General features: G+C 44.5%; 1 protein-coding gene across 1 annotated transcript; it reads right to left on the bottom strand.

Moving 5' to 3' along the window:
* Nucleotides 1–262: 262 nt before the first annotated feature.
* On the bottom strand, nucleotides 263–2,161 carry LOC311307711 (leucine-rich repeat-containing protein 4C-like; the record flags this gene model as incomplete). Its single annotated transcript, XM_084436571.1, has 1 exon — nucleotides 263–2,161. The coding sequence occupies one exon, from the start codon at nucleotides 2,159–2,161 to the stop codon at nucleotides 263–265; it is 1,899 nt and encodes a 632-aa protein (XP_084292697.1).
* Nucleotides 2,162–22,254: the final 20,093 nt, after the last annotated feature.

The following is a 22,254-nucleotide window of genomic DNA, read 5'->3' as shown; positions in this document are numbered from 1 at the left end:
ACAATATAAGACAGAGAGGAATGAGAAAAGCAGCTAAAAAAGCTAATACAGATTTTTTTTTTTCTTCATTTAGCCACTAGACATACCTTTAATAAATAATCTTTGTTTTTGTAAAGACACTTGTTGAAATAGCACACGTCCTCCATTCAAACGTTAACGCATTTTAACGCTCTTATCTGTCAAAACAATGTCATTATTCTTTCTCATCCTCACCATTTGGTACTCTCTGTATCAGATAGCAAATATCTCATCAAATGCTGAATCAGATTTGTGTCTCTTGCACATTGTCTTTTGAGCTGGCTTGAATCAGTAAAGGTTCCTGTGTGGCCGAACTGTGTAGGGAGCTAAACATGGGCGGATGGTGGTAAGCACTCTTGTAAGTGTTATAATGGTTGTAGTGCTCCAGTGGGGGCAGTGATAGATGGGTTTCCATAGCAGTGACACCTGCCAACTCCTCCTCCACAGTGATGACCTCCATGGAGGAGGCGGGGCCGTCAGGGTCCTGCTGATGATGCTGCTTCCTCATCTTGTAGAAAATGACCAGTAGAACAGCAGCCATGAGTGTAATGGCCACAAAGCAGCCAATGATGATCTTGGTGGTCTTCATCACCTCATCCAGGCCATCCCCCACCCCCTCCCCATCCAGGTCCAGAACGGGGACAGTGTAGGTCCGCTCTGTGGTCCTTGTTGAAACCAGGGGTCCCCTAGTGGTCGAGGATGATACCCAGCCAAAAGGTGGAAGCGCTTGGGTCTGGCTCTCATCCCCGTCTGACTCCAGAGTCTCTACTGTGACTGTGGTGAAATAGGTGACCCCACTATTTTCTATGGAGGTCACATTTAGCACTGCAGAGACAGAGATGTTGCCTGCCGTGTTGCTAACCATGCATGTGTAAGTCCCAGTGTCCTGCATTGTCACGGTAGTGAAGTTCAACGTCCCATCATTGAGAACGGCCAGGCGCACCTTGTAAGCTCCGTGTGTCACCAGTGAGCCGTTTGGCGTCAACCAACTGATGGATGTCAACGAGCTTGTCCTGCACTTAAGCTCTGCACCCATGCCTTCTGTTACATTGAGGTCAGTAGGTGGCTCCACAATAACAGGGACATCGCACTGGAAGTAGCTGTGTTCCAACTCTCCAATATATCGGCCCTTGTAGGTGGCTGGAGTATGACAACGGGCGCAGCAGCTGGTGTTAGCGGGCACTGTCTCCTTCAGCCACCAGCTCAGCCACAGGATGTCACAGTTGCAGTTCCAGGGGTTGTGGTGAAGGTGGACCCGCTCTAGACGGTGCAGTGGGGTGAAGAGATCGTGCGGAAGCAAGGTGAGGTTGTTGTGGGCCAGATTGAGTTCAACTAAAGACAGTAGGTCATCAAAAGAGTTCCGCTCGATGATCTGGATCTGGGAATGCATCATCCACAGCTTCTGAAGGTTTGCTAGTCCTGTGAAGGAGCTTGGCTGGATGACTGTGAGCTGGTTTCCAGACATTTCCAGCTCTTCAAGGCGCACCAAAGGTAAGATGTTAGGGATCTCCTTGAGGTTGCACATGCCAAGGTTCAAGTAACGCAAGTTGCTTAGGTCCTTGAAAGCTCCATCAGAGATATAGGATAATCGCTTGAGTTCGCCCAGGTCCAGCCTTCGTAGTGAGGGAACCCGGTTGAAGGCGTAGGAAGGAATGCTCTCAATGGGGTTGTTCCTGAGCCACAATTCTTTCAGCTTAGACAGGTACTCAAAGGCTCCATTGGGTATTGTTGTGAGCCGATTGTCAAAGAGTTCTAGAGTATTGAGACTGGCCAACCCATTGAAAGCACCAATCTCAATGTTGCGGATGTGATTCTTGCTCAACTGGAGGATCTCCAGGTGGCGCAGATGCTTGAAGCTGTCGACTTTGATGACCTGGATGAGGTTGTCCTGGAGGTTCAAGTAGCGTGTGTTGGTGGAGATGCCATCTGGGACATCACGCAAACTCCGACGGGTGCAGATGACTTTGCTGAACTGGTTGCTGCAGGAGCAGACCGAAGGGCAAGTCTGGGCACGAACCAGCCCAGCCACCACCAGGATCTGGAGGGCCAACAGCAACACAAAGAGGGGATTGGACAGGGCCCCCTTAAGCCTAGGACTTCTCATTGTCTGATGTTGGTGGGAAGAGATCATTGTGTTCAGCATTCATACTGTAGTTCACTAGCTGGTGGTTCGTTCTAAAAGAAAGAGAAAAAAATACTTTAGACAGTTGACAGATATGAACATGATCCTGAAAACAGATGTTGGTTAAAACATTTTTAAAATGAACAGCCACAGAAATCTTAATGATAACCAATTAAAATTCCACAAAGATTATGAAAATACTGTCTGACAAACCTATATGAGAATAAGAGCTGCACTGAAACAGAGTAGCTGTATCATTCGGTGTGGTTGTGTGGGTAGGGGATATCACTCTCAATACTGCCCATATGAGATAGCTCCCTAACCCAGTCTCTCTCCAGGACTGGTATCTACACTGAGGGCCAAAGAACTGAAAAAACTCAATGGAGAATTTAGCTCCCATATGCACAGTATTCCCCCTTATAGGAAAATATGTTTCTTATCCTGGAACAGGTTCACCTAAAAGTTTTGGAGTTTAGCTTATTTTTCATTTACAGTATATAAAAACAAGCCAATATAAAGCCAAATTATTCCTGCCTTAGTATTAAGTATTCTTGAAATTACATCCAAATAAAGGGACCTATTCAGAGTTGGCTTGAGCATGTGTTAAGTCATACAAGTTAATACAAAAGATAAGTGGCGAAGGTTGTTTGTATTCAGACATCCCATAGCAGCTTCTCACTGATGATCTTCCTGGGGTTCTATTTCAGTGGCTTTATCAATGGCATTTGTCTTTCAGAATCACTTTAAATCATGCATGACTTTAAACACTGGCAGTAACTTAATTTGAAGACTGAGACTATGGCAGGGACCTGCTGGGATGAAAAAACAGTCCTGGGGAGGGTTACCGCGGGGACAGTTAGCCTGCCGGCCACCTATCGGCCGTTCTGAGATTCTCCAGAACCTACAGATGGCCAGCATGCTCCTGGACTATGGGCAGAAATATGTCACTACCAACTGAATTAGAATTATTAGCATCAGCTGCCGGAAGCCTCTTGTATTCTGAATCTGAATCTTCTTCTTCCTCCTAGGGAGTCTGACTTCCGATGCATGATCACCAGAATGTGCACATAGGACCTGTCCTGCCAGGAGTCCTCAACTGGCAGAGGGGGGCAATAGTCCTGATGCTGGTGCTACAGCAACCGTCTTCAGTTTAAAACTTTAAAAAATCATAAGAAAACAGCCATACGTGCTATCACTTTGTAACCACCACCAACCTGTGGGCCCAAGTGAGCAGAAACATCCATATGCTTTGAGCTGGCAGGAATTCATGCTTTGAGCTATGAATTATGAATTATATCACTGTTTTTCTCAAAAACTGTGAAGCTTGTTAAACCCTACTCCTCCCACATTTTGTGGTCAATTGACACACCAATTGCTACACTACATCTTCAGACTGTCCATTACAAACAATCTTCACAGATTTTTGAAATATCAAAAATTTAGCCCACAGCGCATCAAAATGTTTTATTGTAAACAGTACTGTATGCAGTTACTGCAAATACTCGCTCAATAAATCTCCAATGTTCATGAAAAAAAGACAACATTTTCTCACATTCTCTGCGCTACGATCGGATTGTTGCTGACGAATGACGACGACAATATTCTCGGCACCAACAACGATCGTAGCGCAGAGAATGTGAGCCGGAGAATAGCCAGTCTGCGCGCTGGCCTGTGCGCATGCGTGCTGGAGCAAGTGGGGAGAGCGTGTAAAGATCATATTACAGAGGCTAAAGACCCCGTATTTGAAAACGACAACAATGGCTCGCGTTGAGGAATCTCAACTGTCGATTCATCCAATCTGATTGATGAAAACAACCGTTTAGCGGCCGAAAATAGATTTTGAGAAACTGCATTCCTGTTGCCCCGATCACCGTCATTACATGGATATACTGGCTCGCGCTGGATTTTAAATTTCTTCTACAGGCCTCCGAACTACACCAAAGTGATCTCGGTGAGTCAAACTTCTTATAATATGTCGTAAATAAGGTCCAGGTTGTCAAAAACGAGCATTGCCCTTTAAATAGCCACTGCAGCTTTGCGCCATCATCCTCCCAGAACAACTCAGGGTTTCGCTCCTGCATTTCATCATACAGGGGGATCCTCAGATCATCATATACTGTACAATAAAACATGAAATTAAATTAGTTCTCTACCTCATTTAGGTCACAGGCCTTACATGTCCTATCCTCTTCTGGCATAGCTGTGAACTGACCTACTTCAATAGCAAGGGGTAGGATACCAGATCTCAACTGCACAAAATGATCTTTGGCTCCTAGTTAGAAAGGAGGTAACATAGGGCTCAGGACTAAAACACTGTTTCATCTGAAGATATGATCTAAGTTTAGGCTTAGACCATATGTAATTTCACCATTTCTCATTATAGGTGAGGAGTAAATTTTGCTTCACCATATTAATGTTGCAGAAGAGCATGTTATGAAAAATATACGCCAAATCAGCCTCTCTAAAAATAGATAAGATGTTATTTGTCCAGGCGTGACTATGAGCCTTATCCCACTTGAAAAGTCATCCGACTCTCAGGTAGCTTAATAAGGCAGTTCCACAGCCTATCATTTCTACCTTTAGCTTAATTTCTACCAGTTCCCAACCCATATCTCCCTGTGATGCAAGACTAGGGGCAAATGCATGAACGCCAAGGAAACCTCTTATACCTCTATTCTGAATAGAACATACTTTTTTGGCATCTTTGTAAGCCCATACTCTAGCTGCATAACTAAGGATTGGGAACACATGCTTCACAGAGCTGAGAGTATGTGGAGTAGCCTATATCTTTACAAAATTTCATTTTACTGATTATTGACCCCACAGTCCGCCAGTATGTCAATCCTCACTTCATAGGACATGAATTCATCCAGGGTAAAGCCCAAGTATTTATAGCAGTCAATATATTCCAGAGGCAAGGCTCCAAATACCAAATTCTGTACAGATCTTACAGAACCCTTTTTTCTGAAGTGCATACTCTGGTTGATCATAAGCCTCCATTTAGAGCACCAGAGGTTAACAATATCCATCATCTTCTGCAGGGAGTCTCCCGACTCAGCCAGGAGGATTATATCATCTGCATACAGTAGGCATCCTAGGACGAGGTCATCCAATCTCACCCCTAAGCCAGAACTGTTTATCTCCTGGGCTAGATCATTAACAAACATTGCAAAGAGGGTAGGAGATAAAACATCCCCCTGCTTCACTCCAAATGGCGTCGGGAACCAACCAGTAGTTACTGTAAGTCATTCACTTGGACACACGCTACAGGAGCCTGATATAGTGCTTTGTTAACTTTGTAGAATTTACTGTTCACTTCACTCTGAATTAGTTTAAAGAAAAGTAAATCCCTATTAACCCAATCAAAAGCCTTCTGGAAATCTATAAAGCATGCATACATAGATTTGTCCTCCTGAATTCTTTCTCTAATAACTGTGGTGACTGTATAGATATGATCAATACAAGCCCTGTGCTTCCTGAATCCATTCTCCATCATCAGCAAATAAGTCAGACATCTCAAATACTGAGAGAGCCTGTGTTTAAGAATACATGAGTATATTTTGTAGACTGTACTCATGAGGCTAATGCCTCTATAATTTAAAGGGACCCTTGGATCGCTCTTGGCAGACTTGGGGATTGGCTTGATAATTGACTTGCACCAAAGAGATGGGATAATGACATATAGGAAACATGCATTAAATAAACTAAACAACACAGGCAATACCTTGGGATTTTTAAGAACCTCATTATAAAGGCCCTCTACTCCCACTGCTTTACCATTTTTAGCTTTATCGAGGGCCCTTGTAACTTCTTCTAAGGTTAAGTTACTGTTTAAACATGGATTTACAGTGTACCCATCCTTATCCATCCCCCTCCCAAGCATAATTTAATGTAAGTTATATTGGCCAGAGCACACTCAGAAAAAACAGGTGGAATACAGTCTTCCGAAAACAAATTAGCAAATTCACTTTCCCAAACCTTCAAAACGCTTTCAGTCCTATTATCCAGATTACCATTTAGTAATCTTACCTCCATAGGTATTTTAACAACTTTTTTAGGGCCCTGATCCGATGCTTGGTGTCTCAGTATAGTTTACTCGGGAAACCATGTACTTTCTACATCCACAGAGCAGAGCTTGAGGTGTTAAGTAGCGCTAGATATGTCTGTATTTCAACATCCATTATAGGACTTTAGACCATACAGGGGCATGGCTATTAAAACAGCGCTCGCCCGTTATCGCTTTCTACAGCAAAAACTCAGTTATAAGTTATAAGTTGTTTTTCCCATTGCCAGTACATTATGATTTGAACACTGAAACTAGTATGCTATGTATTTCAGTAAAAGTATAGTCTATTCTACTGAGGGACACTTCTACTTTTCAAATCCAGAGTTTAGATAAAAGAAAAGATTCCTGGCTTGTTTACTCACTGTTTTACATGTACTAGTAATGTATCATATTAATTCAAAAAGAAAATGGCAGGGATGGGGGACATGTTCACTGTGCACTTATTTTGTGGAACAACACTAGACAGATTGTCTGGGTGTTAGGTGTTGTATTCAAGCCAGCTTCCAAGTTTTCTCCCTGGCATGGAACAAATGGTGGAAAAAATAAGATTAGAGGACCATCCGTGAATAAGCTACGGTGTGTAAATGATATGAGCCGAAATTTGTTTGTGTGGATAACACAGAAGCTCACTGCGCTCATGTTTGGATGAATGGATTAACTTAATTTTGAATCGTAATTGTTGATTACGCTCTCATTCTGAACTCACATTCTGTTTCTCTCCACAGATCAGCCAAGACAAGCACAATAGAAATCCGTTTTGGCTCAAACAGTATTTGGTCGGGCAGACACCATCCTATGAGGAAGAACTAAGGCAGCTACTGGCGTGGTTTAGGTGTGAAGACAGTGTGTGTTAGCCCGTGAGAGATGGCGATAATTACAGGACCGGGGAGGGGGGAGGGGGCTTTACTCCGTAACACAGTGACACACGCATCACATAGTGAGCAGCGACACTGCACACATCACACACACATGCAACTTTTGGGGTCCACCGGTGGAAATTGTTCCCTGCATTTCTCCCATACCGAGCTGTCCTCCTCCAGGGGCAGCCAGGAGCAGTGGGCAGCCATCGTTCATGGCGCCCGGGGACCAAGTCCAAGTGCTCAGTCCAAGTCCTGGTCAGGGACTGGACTGAAGAGCATCTGTTCTTTTGCAAGTTTTTTGCATTGGATTCCTTGGGAGAAAACCCTTGCAAACACAGGGAGAACATACAAACTCCACACTGAAAGGCCCAGAGACCTTCTTACTGTGAGGTGACCTGTGAGGTACCTGTGTGGCACAAGGTACTGTGCCACCGTGCTGCACATGAGTGATTTTGGGGTTCAGTGTCTTGCTCAAGAATACTTCGGCACACGGCGGGAGCTGGGATCGAACCAGGGGACCTTGCCATCCCCAGCTGGCCACTCTACCTCCCGAGCTACGTTCTGCCCCAGACACCAAAGATAGATGGTTCATCCAATCACCTGCTTGTATTTGTTGAAAGTGCCTGCCCTTTTCCAAAATGTTTCCAATGGAGCTTTCCCAGATGGTTGTGTGAAACAACCTATTTGGCAAGTCAGCTTCCCCCCTTTCCCCCCCAACTCTCTTCAGATGAAGAGACAGATGAAGAGGGGTTCAGAAGTGTGGGGCCATTTGCTTTGCATTTAAGATCCGGTCAAAGGCAAAGTTGCATCCACTGGATGCAGTTTTGGAGTAGGCGGGCTCTGGATAGTCTGGGGACAATTGCTTTGTATTTTACCGGTTTAACACGAGTTTAGGGTGAGTTGCATCCCCCAGATGCAGGCCCTAGAGATGATCTGAATCTGATAGTGAGTGGAAACCAGGCTCTCTTCTCCCGAGGATAGCCTGGTAACGCAATGTTAGGGTGTCAGAGAACTAGGTCGCCCCCCAGACATGCTGGGATTGGCTGATTACATCTCTGGGAGGGATGAGGGTGCAGAGGTCAATCTGTTGAATATATGTAACATTTGGTAATTGTGGTTGGTGTGATTGTTCATGTATCCGTTTATGTTGAATTGTGATTCTCTGTCAATTTTACTGAGATAGAATGTAAAAAATGTTTACAAGCAGTATGTATCTTTTAAAAATGTGAATTATTTATTTTGTAACAAATAAGAAAGCCCAGAAGAAAAATAAATCAATAAACCAATAGTGGGAAATACCTGCTGGCGCCTGCCGGGCCGTGGAGCCTAACCACCTGCTCCACGACAGGCTCGCTGCAACAGCGGTGCCTCCCCGGCAACTCAAGTCGAGACACCCTTTTGTGCTGCACGGGATCTTCTGCAGCAATGCAGAGATCTTAGCATCAGTGAGGCATGATAGGCGGATTACACCTGGCGTGCAGAGTGACAGGTGAACACCTCCAGACTCTGTGATTTCATCCCAGATGCTGGTCCTTCCCCCACCGGGATGGACTTACCCAGACCGGCGTGGGTGAGGCTTAACCGCCTCCGGACCGGCGTTGGATGCTTCCGCTCATTGATGCACAGATGGGGCTTGGCATCCTGTGCGGCGTGCGAGTGTGGCGCCGAAGAACAAACCGCAGACCACGTCATCCAGAACTGTCCAATATATCGGACACCCAACGGAATGCGTGGCCTGACAGTCGTGGATGACGAAATGGTGACGTGGCTCCTGGAGGTGTGCCCGGATATATAGCCCAGGTGACCCCCTCACCCAGGCTCGGGGTGGTAAAAGGATATCCCCTCGGCCCCGAGTTTGGGGGGGAGGATGAACCAAACTTACCCAAACAACGAAGAAGAACCATCGTATTTGGCTAGCAATTGTCAGTGATGGTGAATGACATCGCCCAACCCTACTGTCGATTGACCATTGCAGCATGCAGGGGATACATCCTCCTTCATATTTAGAACCTGTACATTTGTCCGCCCAATAAAAACATGAAAGAAGCAGATTACTTTTTTTGGAAAAACCGCAAAAGTTGCAAGAATGAAATTGAAAGCTTTTCATCAATGGATAATTCGCTGCATGAATTTAAGAGGTAATCTTCCGTAGGCAAATCAGGCAAGTAGCCCAATGTTACCTACACCAAACTATCCTACATCAAACAACATGTAGTGTTAGTAGGCAGCCAAACTTTTGAGCATTTCATTCTCTCCACTCACGGGTTTCATCACGTGTGCTTGTGTGTGTGTGCTTGTGTGTGTGTGTGTGTGTGTGTGTGTGTGTGTGTGTGTGTGTGTGTGTGTGTGTGTGTGTGTGTGTGTCTCAGTGTGCAGGCAGACGGAGCCGACAGAGTTGCCTCTACTGATGATTATGAATAGCGAAAATGCTTTTGAGGCATCTTATTGCAGGCTAGAGGAGAGATAAAATGTGCAAGATAACATTTATATAGCCTAAATAAATAGAAAATACATTTCCAAAATTGTCCAATTCTGGTCACCTGCCAATCTATCGGTGCACACATAATTGTAAGCCATCCACCATAACACCAAACAAAACTAAATACACTGTTATATGTTTTACAGAGACAATCATTGCAGTCACTCAACAAGCTCTTCCTCTTCCTCATGTACCTGTCTGTGGGGTTAGACAGACAGACAGACAGACAGACAGACAGACAGACAGATAGATAGATACACAGACAGACAGACAGACAGACAGACAGACAGACAGACAGACAGACAGACAGACAGACAGACAGACAGACAGACAGACACTTTATTGATTCCCGTACGGGGACATTTGGTGTTAAATAAAGGTTGGTGTTAAATAAAGGTTGGAGGAGTGCAATGCAACACCCCATGCACTCCTCTTGTCAAACCCTAAAATTGCTTGGATGGATGGATGGATGGATGGATGGATGGATGGATGGATGGAAGGATGAATAGATAGAACGTGCAGAACAAACCATGACGGTCCCACGGGCACGGTGCACGGGTCCATAATGAATCAACACTGGGTCGAATTGCTGTAGCATCATGAATAGCCTATCAGGGGCAATTTAAGAAGCCTAATTTAGGTTTTGAGATTTAGAGCTTTTGAAACCTACATCCACAAGACAACTAAAATTCGAACCCCCAACCAAAGGAAATCGGCGGTCTCTCTACTGCAAACGTGCCATTACTGAGCAGTATCGGGAAGCACACCTGAGCTGAATATGAATGACCACATGACGTGTTCAGGCAATAAGGCCCTGATGGCTACAGGGGGGGGCTGTAGCTTAGGAAAAACCTTCCTCAACGAAATTTGCCGCACCAAACGGCACAAACTGTAGGCTACCCCCCATTCCATAGCCTACATATCCCCCCCCCTCCCATCTCTGTCTCACACAGAGAATAGCCTACCCTAATAAACGCACCAAAGACAATTTCGTGAAAAATACAAAGCATTAAGACTAACATGCTATCTTAATCAAAATCAAATATCAACTAATCAAATATTGAACTTCTTGCTTGTGAATAGCTATCGTGTTCGCTAAATGGCGATGGATAAAGATAAACTGGGTGGCAGTAGCCTTCAAGCACTAAATGTAATGTTTCAACATAGTCTGATATAAAGTAAAAACATAGGCTACCGGTACTTACACATTTTGAATGAATATGATTGAGATGAAAGGAGAAACAATCTGTCGGAGCCCGGTGCCCGAGCCTGAAGCCAAAATCTCACCCAAAAGATTGCCGTCCACAGCACGTTCATGTGAAGAATATAATAGGTTTCAAAAACAAAAACGGAAGAAATTAAGGACTTTCGCAGTTAGGCCTAACATGAAAACTGGTCTAAAATACTGTGGAATAGCGATGTATCCACCATTTCCGAGGCAGTGGTGGAGAAAACCCAGGTGCCGGCAGGCTCTGACTTGGTATTCCAATGGGGAGAAATCTTGCCGTTTCTGAAGCGGATCCCGTCAAAAGGCTTTTTCTTTCATGAAGCCCTTTTCTCATAAAATGAACGTGGTGTCTATCGGGCTTCATCAGATATTTTACAACACAGCGCAGAGATATCCAGCAAATGCCGCAAAACGAGCTTTAGTCTATCTTACGTATAGGCTATATTTCGATTGGCTTGGTGTAATTCTTCAATAGCCTAAATGAAGAAAAAGAGGTGATGGAAGCATAGAGCAGCAAGAGGTAGCCTAGCCCACGCTTCGATAGTAATAATGGCAAGGTCCCTCACAGTCACGGACATCTATTAGCCTATGGATGCAATCGAAGGAGTTCACGTAGCCTACCATAATCCCCAGCAAGTCCAAATCGCTGCATCTCTCAAAATCACATAAGGTAGCCTGTGTTAACGCCAAGCACACAAGGAAAATGCCTACCCAGTTCCTAAAATGTACTATTAACAATTATTTTAGTTCAGTCTGCTGTGCTTATTACATGAGAATAGCAGTTAACAGTTCATTATTCTTAGGCTAATAGACCAGCTATTGATAGTCTAACATTTATTCTCAGGGAAATGTGCAAGGCCCTCGTAAGGTGGCAACTGCAACATATTCATGATATGTTGTTCCTATAAATCTACAGCCACAGTCGCTGGCACACTTGCTGCAGTCCATTAATTGAATAGTGAGCACAATTCATTGGGTTGCATGTTCGAAGAGCAGTGAAATCTGCATTGCGATAGCCTACTACTTGCGCGTGTAGGCTGTTGCACTCTATATCATTCAAGCAGCACTCCGTCAGTCCGTCTCAATCTATCGACCGTCCGTTAGAGCTCTCTGAACTCGTTAATTATCGGTGATCAATAACATTAACACAGAGCTGGGACAGAACGAACGGTCAGTGTGTGTGCGTGCGTGCATGTGTGTTTGATTCCTTTCTTGATGATGCATGGTTGCCTGGCGTCAGTCTTAACTCACCACAATAGGTTGGTTGGCAGAGTCATGTCTAGGACAGAATTTGCACCAACACTTGCTATTTATTGTCCTAAACATTGTAGGCTACTCTGGCAGCATTGCAATTGCAGAGTGAGAACTGAGGATTCCTTACCATCAGATTTACGTAGGCTAATCAATGAGCCACTCTTGAGATTTTTTCAGAAATATGCCTTTAGGAGTGAACTTAGCCTAGTCAAACCTTATATTACAGTTTGACTCGCACATTCCAACTCTTTTTCTTTCTTCCTTCCATTCTTTCTTTGTAGTATACGTTTTCACTTTTAATTTGACACAAGAAAAGCTGAGTTGATCACAGATGTGTTGGGGAGGGGGGGGGGCATTATTCAACAGGGCATGCGTTAGATGGCAGCTTATGAGCTGAGCTATGGTCTTGTTCCTTGTGTACCTAGGAGATCTTGAAGCCTGTGCATATAAAGGTGTTCTGAATTGGAACTCCAAAAGAGTGCAGGAGCTGGCAACATACAGAAGTGCCAACTTGGCTCTACAGACAAATAAACCCTTAATGAGGTCTTGCAACAGTGAGTGCAAAAAGTGTTAAATTATCATCAAGACCAAACCAAATTTACGTATTTTAGCCTATTAGAAGGGTGGGGGTCAGCTGTCAGAGAAATGCTTTTTTTCCTTAGAGTTGCAAGGAATGTGGGATATTTCAGAGCAGAAAGTTGCAGCCACAGTAATAATAATAATAATAATGATAATAATAATAACAATAACTAGAAAGTACTTTTCCTGGAGAAAATGTGAGGTGGGCAAGCTGCCACAGCTGTATGTATCAGCTACTGCTAGTACTACTATGGACTGGGCAATCTCTCTAGCCCACTCAGGGGCTGAGTTGTGGGGTCCGTGGCGTGGTGGCGAGACTCCACCCCCTCAGATAACAGTGGGTCGGGGGCAGTGCAGTGACCTCCCAACAATCTCCATGGACGCACAGGGGAAGACCGTGTTTCTAGCCCACTCAGGGGCTGTGTTAAGCGGTTGTGGCGTGGTGGTGAGACTCCGCCCCTGCGTGTCGTGGAGCTACCTAAAGTTCCAAAACACTACTGTATAGTTCCAGATTGGAAAGTTAGTAATTTTCAGTTTTTTTGGAGCACACTTGCTGGTAAATTGAAATTACAAATTTTTTGGTCATTTAAACACATATGCAACCCTCTATTCAATTTACAAATGGTATTTTATGTAGCCAGCTTTAGTTAGATAATGTTTATTACTCCTTAAATTGGAAATGCAGTTAGCTAAACTAAGCAACGCTTGCTAGCTAACATAAGTTACCAGGATGTCAGCTGGCCTACATTCATTACATTAGTCATTTAGCAGACGCTTTTATCTAAAGCGACTTACAATAATTGCATTTCAAGTGTCTAGGAGCATAATCTAGTGCTAAAGCGAAAGTGCGAGCAACAAAATAAATACAATATGTGCTTAAGGCGAAGAGTTTTGCTATTCTTACAGCGCTCTGCGGCTTCACTATGACAGTGGCACTTGTTTTGGGAAATTCTGCTTTTTAAACCTAACCAGCACTAACCCAAATATACCATGCTGTATATATAGCAATACACCCTAAGAACAGCCACTGCCTTAGATTTATTGTTAAAGTTAGCAACTCTGGGTCAAAATGGTGATGGATGACATATCTTTATTTATTTGTGGGCAATTATACATGGGATGAGTTCCTTCTTTAACAGCACACATATCCTGCTGGTGATTCCGAATGCTTTATTGAAATAAAGTTGAGAGTTGAACTAAAAACAACAGACAGTAGGGGTAATTTAGTTAACATGTTAACATTTGTGGAAGCTCCCGACTCAACTGAATGGACCATAACTACAGAGTCATGCAACATGGCATATACTAACATGTAGGGTAAATACTGACAAAAAAAAACATAAACCACATAGTATGTGTTTGTACTACTAGTACTATATTATTAGACAAAATCAGTTGTACAGGGCTAGGTCTCAGATCAGATCAGTTATACAGTTTCAGACATGTTTGCTACAGTGGATATAGGTTGATACTGTATGTATGATAAAATAACATCACAGACACAATCCAACAGCTTGTAAACAACATGATAATCTACGATAGGACCAAAATTGTGTAAAGCACTTGTGTGGGGAGCAAGATCTGTACATGGATACCCAACAGGTAAACCTACTGTATGTAAATGTAGGCCAGTCAGAGGGGGAGAGTTTGATTTCAGTATCACCCGGTCCCCTACACAGGACAATGAAGCACTGGTCTCTGCCATGCCTATGACAACATACAAGTATGTGTGTGTGTGTGTGTGTGTGTGTGTGTGTGTGTGTGTGTGTGTGTGTGTGTGTGTGTGTGTGTGTTTGTGTGTGTGTGCGTGTGTGCGTGTGTGTGTGTGTGTGTGTGTGTGTGTGTGAATTTCCCTGGATAATGTCAGCTATCACTCTGTTTTGAAGATATACAGCAGACCTACTATATAACATCAGCAGCAGTGTTTAGAAATAGCTTTTCTTCATTCAAAGTCCTTGATCACACAGGATATGTGTGCCCCTCTATGGGCCCCTAGTGAAGTTAAATACTAAATACAAGCAAGCATCACTCTTCGTTGCTGCTCCACAAGTGTTCAAAGGCAGAGTTGGACCTGCCACCACCGTCCTAGCATACAAAAACACACTTCAATATTACATTTTAACTCAACTCATACTACACTCAACATCCATTACCCCACTAAACAGCTAAAGGATACAAGTTTTTGCACCACTTGGTTGATACTAGGCAATTCAGAACTGTGTGTGTGTGTGTGTCATGCTGTTTAGAGTTGTCCCCACTGGGACCCGCCCTCTTACCTACAGTAGCACATGGAACAGTAATGGGATGACTTGAAGCCATGTCTGTCTAATTATGTAGCACCTAATACTATTAGGGCATAATTCATATTAAATGTTATATAGCAACTTACCATTTGTAGGATTAGGAATGATGAAGAGACTGGTGGAGTGATGGAGAGACTGGTGTAGTGATGGAGAGACTGGTAGAGTGATGGAGAGACTGGTGGAGTGATGGAGAGGCTGGTGTAGTGATGGAGAGACTGGTAGAGTGATGGAGAGACTGGTAGAGTGATGGAGAGACTGGTGTAGTGATGGAGAGACTGGTGGAGTGATGGAGAGACTGGTGGAGTGATGGAGAGACAGGTGGAGTGATGGAGAGACTGGTGGAGTGATGGAGAGACTGGTGGAGTGATGGAGAGACTGGTGGAGTGATGGAGAGACTGGTGGAGTGATGGAGAGGCTGGTGGAGTGATGGAGAGGCTGGTGGAGTGATGGAGAGAATGGTGGAGTGATGCTAAGGCTGGGGGCAAACAGTAAGGGTAGGTTTGAATGTGCTAAGATATACAGAATGAACAGTATGAGTGAGGAATGAACTAAGCAAACTATGTTTATCACAGAGGGAGGTGTGGATGATATAGCCTATGCACAATTTAAAATAGTGTGTTGTCCTGTCCCCCAACTGTTGATCAAGCTAGCAATACCTACTGTAGCTGGCTGATGGCAATTTATGTAATGTGTGTAATGCAAAATAATATGCTAAGATAGCCTCATCCTCAGGTAAATACTGTACACTATGCTTTTACTAGCAATTGGTAAAGCGTAGCAAGTGAGTACGCCAGTAATTCATGAAGATATCTATCTAGTTCTAGCTAGCTGAAAGCCACAGCTATTTAGACCATTGCTAATGTTACTGTACATGCAGCCATGTAAAAAACATGGCCTGTTTCAGACAGCTATATCTCAAAAATATATATGTCACAGCTTAGATATTTATACCATAGGAATCCTGGGAATCGGCTGAACATGTTTAGATATGATATGTCCATGTACCTTAAAAACTGTAGCAGTGGCAACAGGTTAGAAAACGGTATGAATTCGGAATTAGCCACTCAAAGTTGAGCTGAGCTGAGCGTCATTAGTTTGAAAAGTGAGCATGGTCGTCAAACAAATGGTCATAACTCCAAAACTATAAATTGCACAGCTTAGACTTAGATTTACATTGTACGAATCAGCACAATTAAGTGAACATTTTGATGTATAATATGTGTATGAGCTGTTAAAACTGTAGGACTGCCAGCAGTTTACAAAATGTGTGAATATTTTTAAAGCAACAGCTGCCACCACTCTAAAAACACCAAGTTACTGAACATTCCACCAGCAATTTCAATGGTACAAAACTTACTATTAAAAGTTAAATTACTAAAAAATGAACTATAAAAAATATAAAAAATCTGAATGGATCCCTGAAAGAGATAAACACCACGAACATTGTAAAGTTTTAATTAAGTTTCTAGCACGAAAAGTAGTTAAGGGCCAAAAATGTGGGGAGTCTATAAAAACTAGAAAGTACATTTCCTGGAGAAAATGTGAAGTGGGCTAGCTGCTGCAGCTGTATGTAACAGCTACTGCTAGTACTACTACGGACCGGGCAATGTCCATGCACCCACCAGCGAAGACCATGCGTCTCTAGCCCACTCAGGGGCTGAATTGTGGGGTCCGTGGCATGGACAGTGGTGTGGTGGCAAGACTCCGCCCCCTCAGGTCAGAGCTGGTCGGGGACAGTGTACCCCTCTCCGGGCCACCTACCCGCCCGCACCGGTGAAGAACATGTGTCTCTAGCCCACTCAGGGGCTGAGTTGTGGGACCCGTGACGTGGATAGTTTCGTGGTGGTGAGACTCCGCCCCCTCAGGTCAGAGCCAGTCGGGGACAGTGTACCCCTCTCTGGGCCACCTACCTGACTCCACCGGTAAAGACCGTGTGTCTCTAGCCCACTCAGGGGCTGTGTTATGGGGCCCATGGCGTGGATAGTGGCTTGCTGGTTAGGCTCCGCCCCCTTGGGTCACAACTAGTTGGGGACAGTACAGTGACCTCCGGGCAATTTCCATGCATCCACCATTGAAGACTGTGTGTCTCTAGCCCACTCAGGGGCTGAAAAGTGGGTTCTGTGGTGTGAATAGTGGTGTGGTGGCGAGGCTCCACCCCTTTTGGTCATAGCCAGTCAGGGTACTCCTCTCCGGGCTACCCACCGGTGAAGATCATATTTCTCTATTCCACTTTGGCTGAGTTCTGTGCTACCACATTAGTTATAAAAGGGTGCCTGTACCTTTAAGAGAGGTGCACATGCACACAAACTCAAAAAAAGCAACAGCTGCCACCACTCTAATCCCAACTGACACTCTGATCCTAGACATGATCCATTTCAGACAGCTCTATCGCGAAAACTACAAATGATACAGTTTATATATTGGCACCATAGGAATCCTGAGAACTTGCAGAACATTTCTATGTATAATATGTCCTTTTACAACGGTTAGTTCTGGTTCTTGATTCTGATTGGCTGGAAGCCGTGTTAAAACACTTTGTAACACACACCTGTGACCGCATTTCATTCCATTTTCAGTATGAATGCGCCTCCCATTTGATCCAATGCATTGTAGTTGTTGTTCTTGCTTGGCAACCCATTTGTTAGGGGAACTATTTTGATCCGCGGAACTGAGGGAATGATGCTTCGTTTTGAATAAATGTTAATATTTTACATTGCTGTGTGTCTATTTTACACTAATAGCTGTAGTAACCGTTGTATAAAAGCCGTTGTATACTCCGCTTCGCGTCGTGCCTAACAACGCCCCCTAGCTGTTATAAAATCACTATAACACACGGCCTCTCGTGGTTTATTGCTTAAGTACTGTATAGCTTAAACACTGTAGGCATGGTGACAAGTTCGAAAAAGGGTAAAAATGTGTCACCATATGTTTCAATGGGGAGTGCAGTTGCCGAACAAATCGTCATACCTCAAAAACGGTCACACAGCTTAGATACTTACATTGTACGAATCAGCACAGTTGTGTGAACGTTTTGATGTATATAATATGTGTGTAAGCTTTCAAAACTGTAGGAGTGCCAGCAGTTTACAAATGTGTGAATATTTTCAAAGCATCAGCTGCCACCACTCTAAAAACATAATGATACTGAACATTCCACCAGCAGTTTCAATGGCTCAAAAATTACTGTTAAAAGTTAAATTACTAAAAAACAATAAAAATAATAATAATCTGAATACATCCGGGAAACAGCTAAAGACGATGAACATTTTAAAGTTTGAATGAAGTTTCTAGCACAAAGTATGAATAAGTAGTTAAGGGCCAAAAAACTGAGGAGAAAAAGAATAATAAGAAAGAAAGAAAGAAAGAAATTGTGGGAATCTCACAAGTTGCACAAAGTATGAAGAAGTAGTTAAGGGACAAAAAACTGAGGAGAAAAATAATAATAAGAAAGAAAGAAAGAAAGAAAGAAAGAAAGAAATAGTGGGAATCTCACAAGTTGGGCTAGCTTCTACAAGCTAGCCCACCATTTTAAAGTTTGAATGAAGTTTCTAGCACAAAGTATGAAGAAGTAGTTAAGGGCCAAAAAACTGAGGAGAAAAATAATAAGAAGAAAGAAAGAAAGAAAGAAAGAAAGAAAGAAAGAAAGAAAGAAAGAAAGAAAGAAAGAAAGAAAGAAAGAAAGAAAGAAAGAAAGAAATAGTGGGAATATCACAAGTTGGGCTAGCTTCTACAAGCTAGCCCACCTAATAAGTAAGAAAGAAATAGTCGGAATATTACAAGTTGGGCTAGCTTCTACAAGCTACACCTGACAACACTCTAACAATTGAACACTATGCACAACTGACGTTCTGATGGATGCTCGGTCTGAAGAAGACGGTCTGAAGAAGAGTTGGAGACTGGAATGAGGAACTGATTAGCACTGATAAGATATTATAAGGACGATTAGAAGAATACCAATGTACCTGTACTTGTTGCATACTATACAGTATGGCTAATAAACTTTCTATTGTACAAGTAGAATATAGTGCAATACAACATTAACAAGTGGGGCAAATCGAGACGGATGAGACCAATCATAACCATGGGGCAGACAATCATGCAGGTGGGGCACATACAAAACAGTGAGGTGCAATCGTTTAATTAATATAGCAATGAGTCCATTCTGTCACAAACCCAAATAATTCTGTTCTTTGAAAATCACCATTGTAGAGCTTAAATATTGTGCACTGCAGCCCATGAGACACTACAATCATAAGATCCCACTCTACATCCGCAGAGAGCAGAGCTTGAGGTGTTTAGTGCTAGCTATGTCATATTTCAAAATGCATTATATTGATCTAGAATAGAGGATACAAACCATGCACTTGTTTGCCCCACTAGATGGAGATATTGCGCTTTGATTCAGCCCCTCAGACTAACTGGCTTGACACATGCAGCTGACTGGCAGCATGCATGGTCCCATTACCCAGGGCTCCTTGGTCACATCTTCTTTCTTGCTCCTCATCCCAATTTAGTACTGTCCTGTCATTCTTCTCCTCTTCTGCACACACCTCCTCCAATTACTTTCTTTCTTGAGATTTCTTGCTCATCCAATCAAAAAAAAAAAAAAAAAAAACATTTGTGTGTGTATGTGTGACTACTGCTGTGAAATATATATATATACATATACATATAACACATTCAATATTGCATACAATTCCTCCAGGGACACAGATATTACTAATTGTAAAAGAAACAAAAAACAACCCCCCCCATCATATCAGTTTAGTCTGCCTCAACAGTTAACAGTACCATTAGCATCATGTGCAAGCAAGAAGTTTGGCAGAGAGCCATACCTTCTGACTAGTCTCGGAGCCAGACTCTACGAAGGAGAGAGTCTGGTGTCTGGACTTCAGCTGCTTAGAATTTGTAAAAGGAAGTTCTTAAAAAAACGCATCACTTCCGGTCCGGACTGTCTACTACTCTCTATGGAATTTTGACAGGATATCCGCCCGTTTTTTCCTCAACTTCCTTCAACAAAATTTCAGCGCCTGAATACCAGACGTGGTAGACAATCCGGACCGGAAGTCGACTCGTCTGGCCCGCAAGATTACCTTCTGACCAACCCTGTATTCTGGAGCAGGGGTGGGTCGATGGATGGCGCTCGTTGGACCGGAGCAGTGCAGCACAGATGCTCTCCAGCCTCGGCGACAACAGCGGAGATGGGCCTGGACTAATGGAACCGTGATCTCAGACTTCTGAAGGGGGAACGGTGGTGGCTGGAACCCCAAGGAGCCCTCAAAGGGTGACATACCGGTGGCAGTGCTGGTCATTGAGTACAAAGAGTACACAACCCAGGGCAAGTCCTTACTCCAGGAGGAGGGATGGAGAGCAGAGACTCTGTTGTCAGTGGCTCTGGTGGGCCCATTCGGCTTGGCCGTTGGTCTGGGGGTAGTATCCAACCAGAGGCTGATGGTAGCGCCAATCTCCTCACAGAGGGCCCACCAGACCAGGAAGGTGAACTGGGGTCCACTGTCGCTGATCATGTGTGGGTGCACAGGGTGCAGTGAACACCTGGTTGACCGATGAACCGGCTGGCATTACACCACTGGAGGACCCTGAACTAGACCGCCTCCGGGACGAAGAGGCAGTTGGGAGGTCCAGTTCTGGGGTCGGGTTGGCTGCACTGAGCCCTCCTGACCACTGCCTCGACATTCATGGTGACCACCACAATCGCCTGGGAGCCACGGAGGATGGTGTTTGGAGTGACGGGGTCCAGGATGGATGGAGCAGGACTGGTGCACAGGTGATGCTGATGTCCAGACAAAACGGCACAGAGAGGAGGTGAGGGAGGTGAGGGGAGCAGCTATTTGGTTGTAGTCCCTGATGAATTGCCTGTAGAAATTGGCGAAGCTCTGTAGCTGCTTCTTGTTGGTGGGTTTGGTCCATCAGATCGTCTTTGGGTCAAGCCAAGTCAGCCCACCCTCCACCAGGAACTTCACAGAGGGAGCATGGAAGGTGCACTTCTCGGCCTTGATGAAGAGGTGGTTCTCCAGGAGACGCTGGATGACAAGGCAGACATGCTGGACATGCTCTTCAGTGGTCCTGGAGTACACCAGGATTTCTTCAAGATAGAGCACTACAAAGATGTCCGGCATATCTCAGAGCACATCGTTCCTCATCGCCTGGAAGACGACAGGGGCATTAGTGAGGCCGAACAGCATTACGAGATATTCGTAGTGGCCTCCAGGTTTTCCATTCCTCCCCCTCACAGATATGGGCGAGAAGGTAAGCATTCTGGAGGTCCACCTTGGTGAAGATGGTTGCACCCTGGAGGGGTTCAAAGTTGGAGTTCATGAAGGGGAGAGGGTACAGTACCTGTTCTTGATGGTAATTTGGTTCAGCTCCAAGTAATCAATGCAGGACCGTACTGTAGGTCTCCACCCTTCTTCTTGATGAAAAATCCCCCCGCTGCCACCGGGGATAGAGTTGACCAGATTAGACGTTTGGCCAGACAGACACTCGTTGATGTACTTGTCCATAACCGCCTTCTCGGGAATCAAGAGGTTGTAAAGGTGGCTGACCAGGAGGGAGGCGCCAGGACGGTGCTCGATAGCACAGTCGCAGGGCTGGTGTGGAGAGAGAGAGCAGGTGTGCTCTTTGCTGAAGGCCTCACCCAGGTCATGATAGACCGATGGAACGGTGGACAAGTTGGAGGGCGCAGGAGTAGTTGGATCAGTGAGAGAGGGCTTCTGGGCTGTGCTCCAGCTGAGAATGCGCCCTGGGCTGTAGCTGACGTGGGGAACGTGGAGCTCAAGCCAGGGTCTTACCAGTATGAGAGAGACATTGGGAGACCTGATCACAAAGAACCCTATCTCCTCCACATGGTTGCCCGAGATGGTCAGAGTGAGAGGCAGGGTGCGATGCATAATGGGTACCAGGCTCTGTCTATCGAGAGCGGAGACGGAGATGGGGGATTCCAAGGCGGTGAGAGGGAGAGCTGCCTACTAGGCTAGATGGGCGTCAGCAAAACTCTTGTCGATGAGGGCACAGATGGGGAGTGTCTGCCCCTGCCAGGCAAGGGTAGTTTCAAACCTGGCAGGACAAGCGTATGGGGGGAATAGGATTCATGCAGCTCACCAGGAATCCCTGGTTGGCTGGCAAGCCTAATCCTGGCTTGGGGCAATCAGTCCCCAACCATTCCCACACCAGGTTGTCAGGCTTGCATTCACTGCACTGAGAAGCTTGCATGAACAACTACAGCCTGTAAGTGAAATGTACTGTAACAGTGTTCTACTCCCTCTTGAGGTTGTGAGTAGTGATGCAGCTGTTTTGTTTTGCAATTGAAAGTGACATTTTAATTACA

This window comes from Borostomias antarcticus (genome assembly GCF_949987555.1).
Source record: "Borostomias antarcticus genome assembly, chromosome: 4".
Taxonomy (NCBI): Eukaryota; Metazoa; Chordata; class Actinopteri; order Stomiiformes; family Stomiidae; genus Borostomias; species Borostomias antarcticus.
The sequence above is the reverse complement of the archived record's forward strand: the minus strand, read 5'-3'. Positions and strand labels throughout refer to the sequence as shown.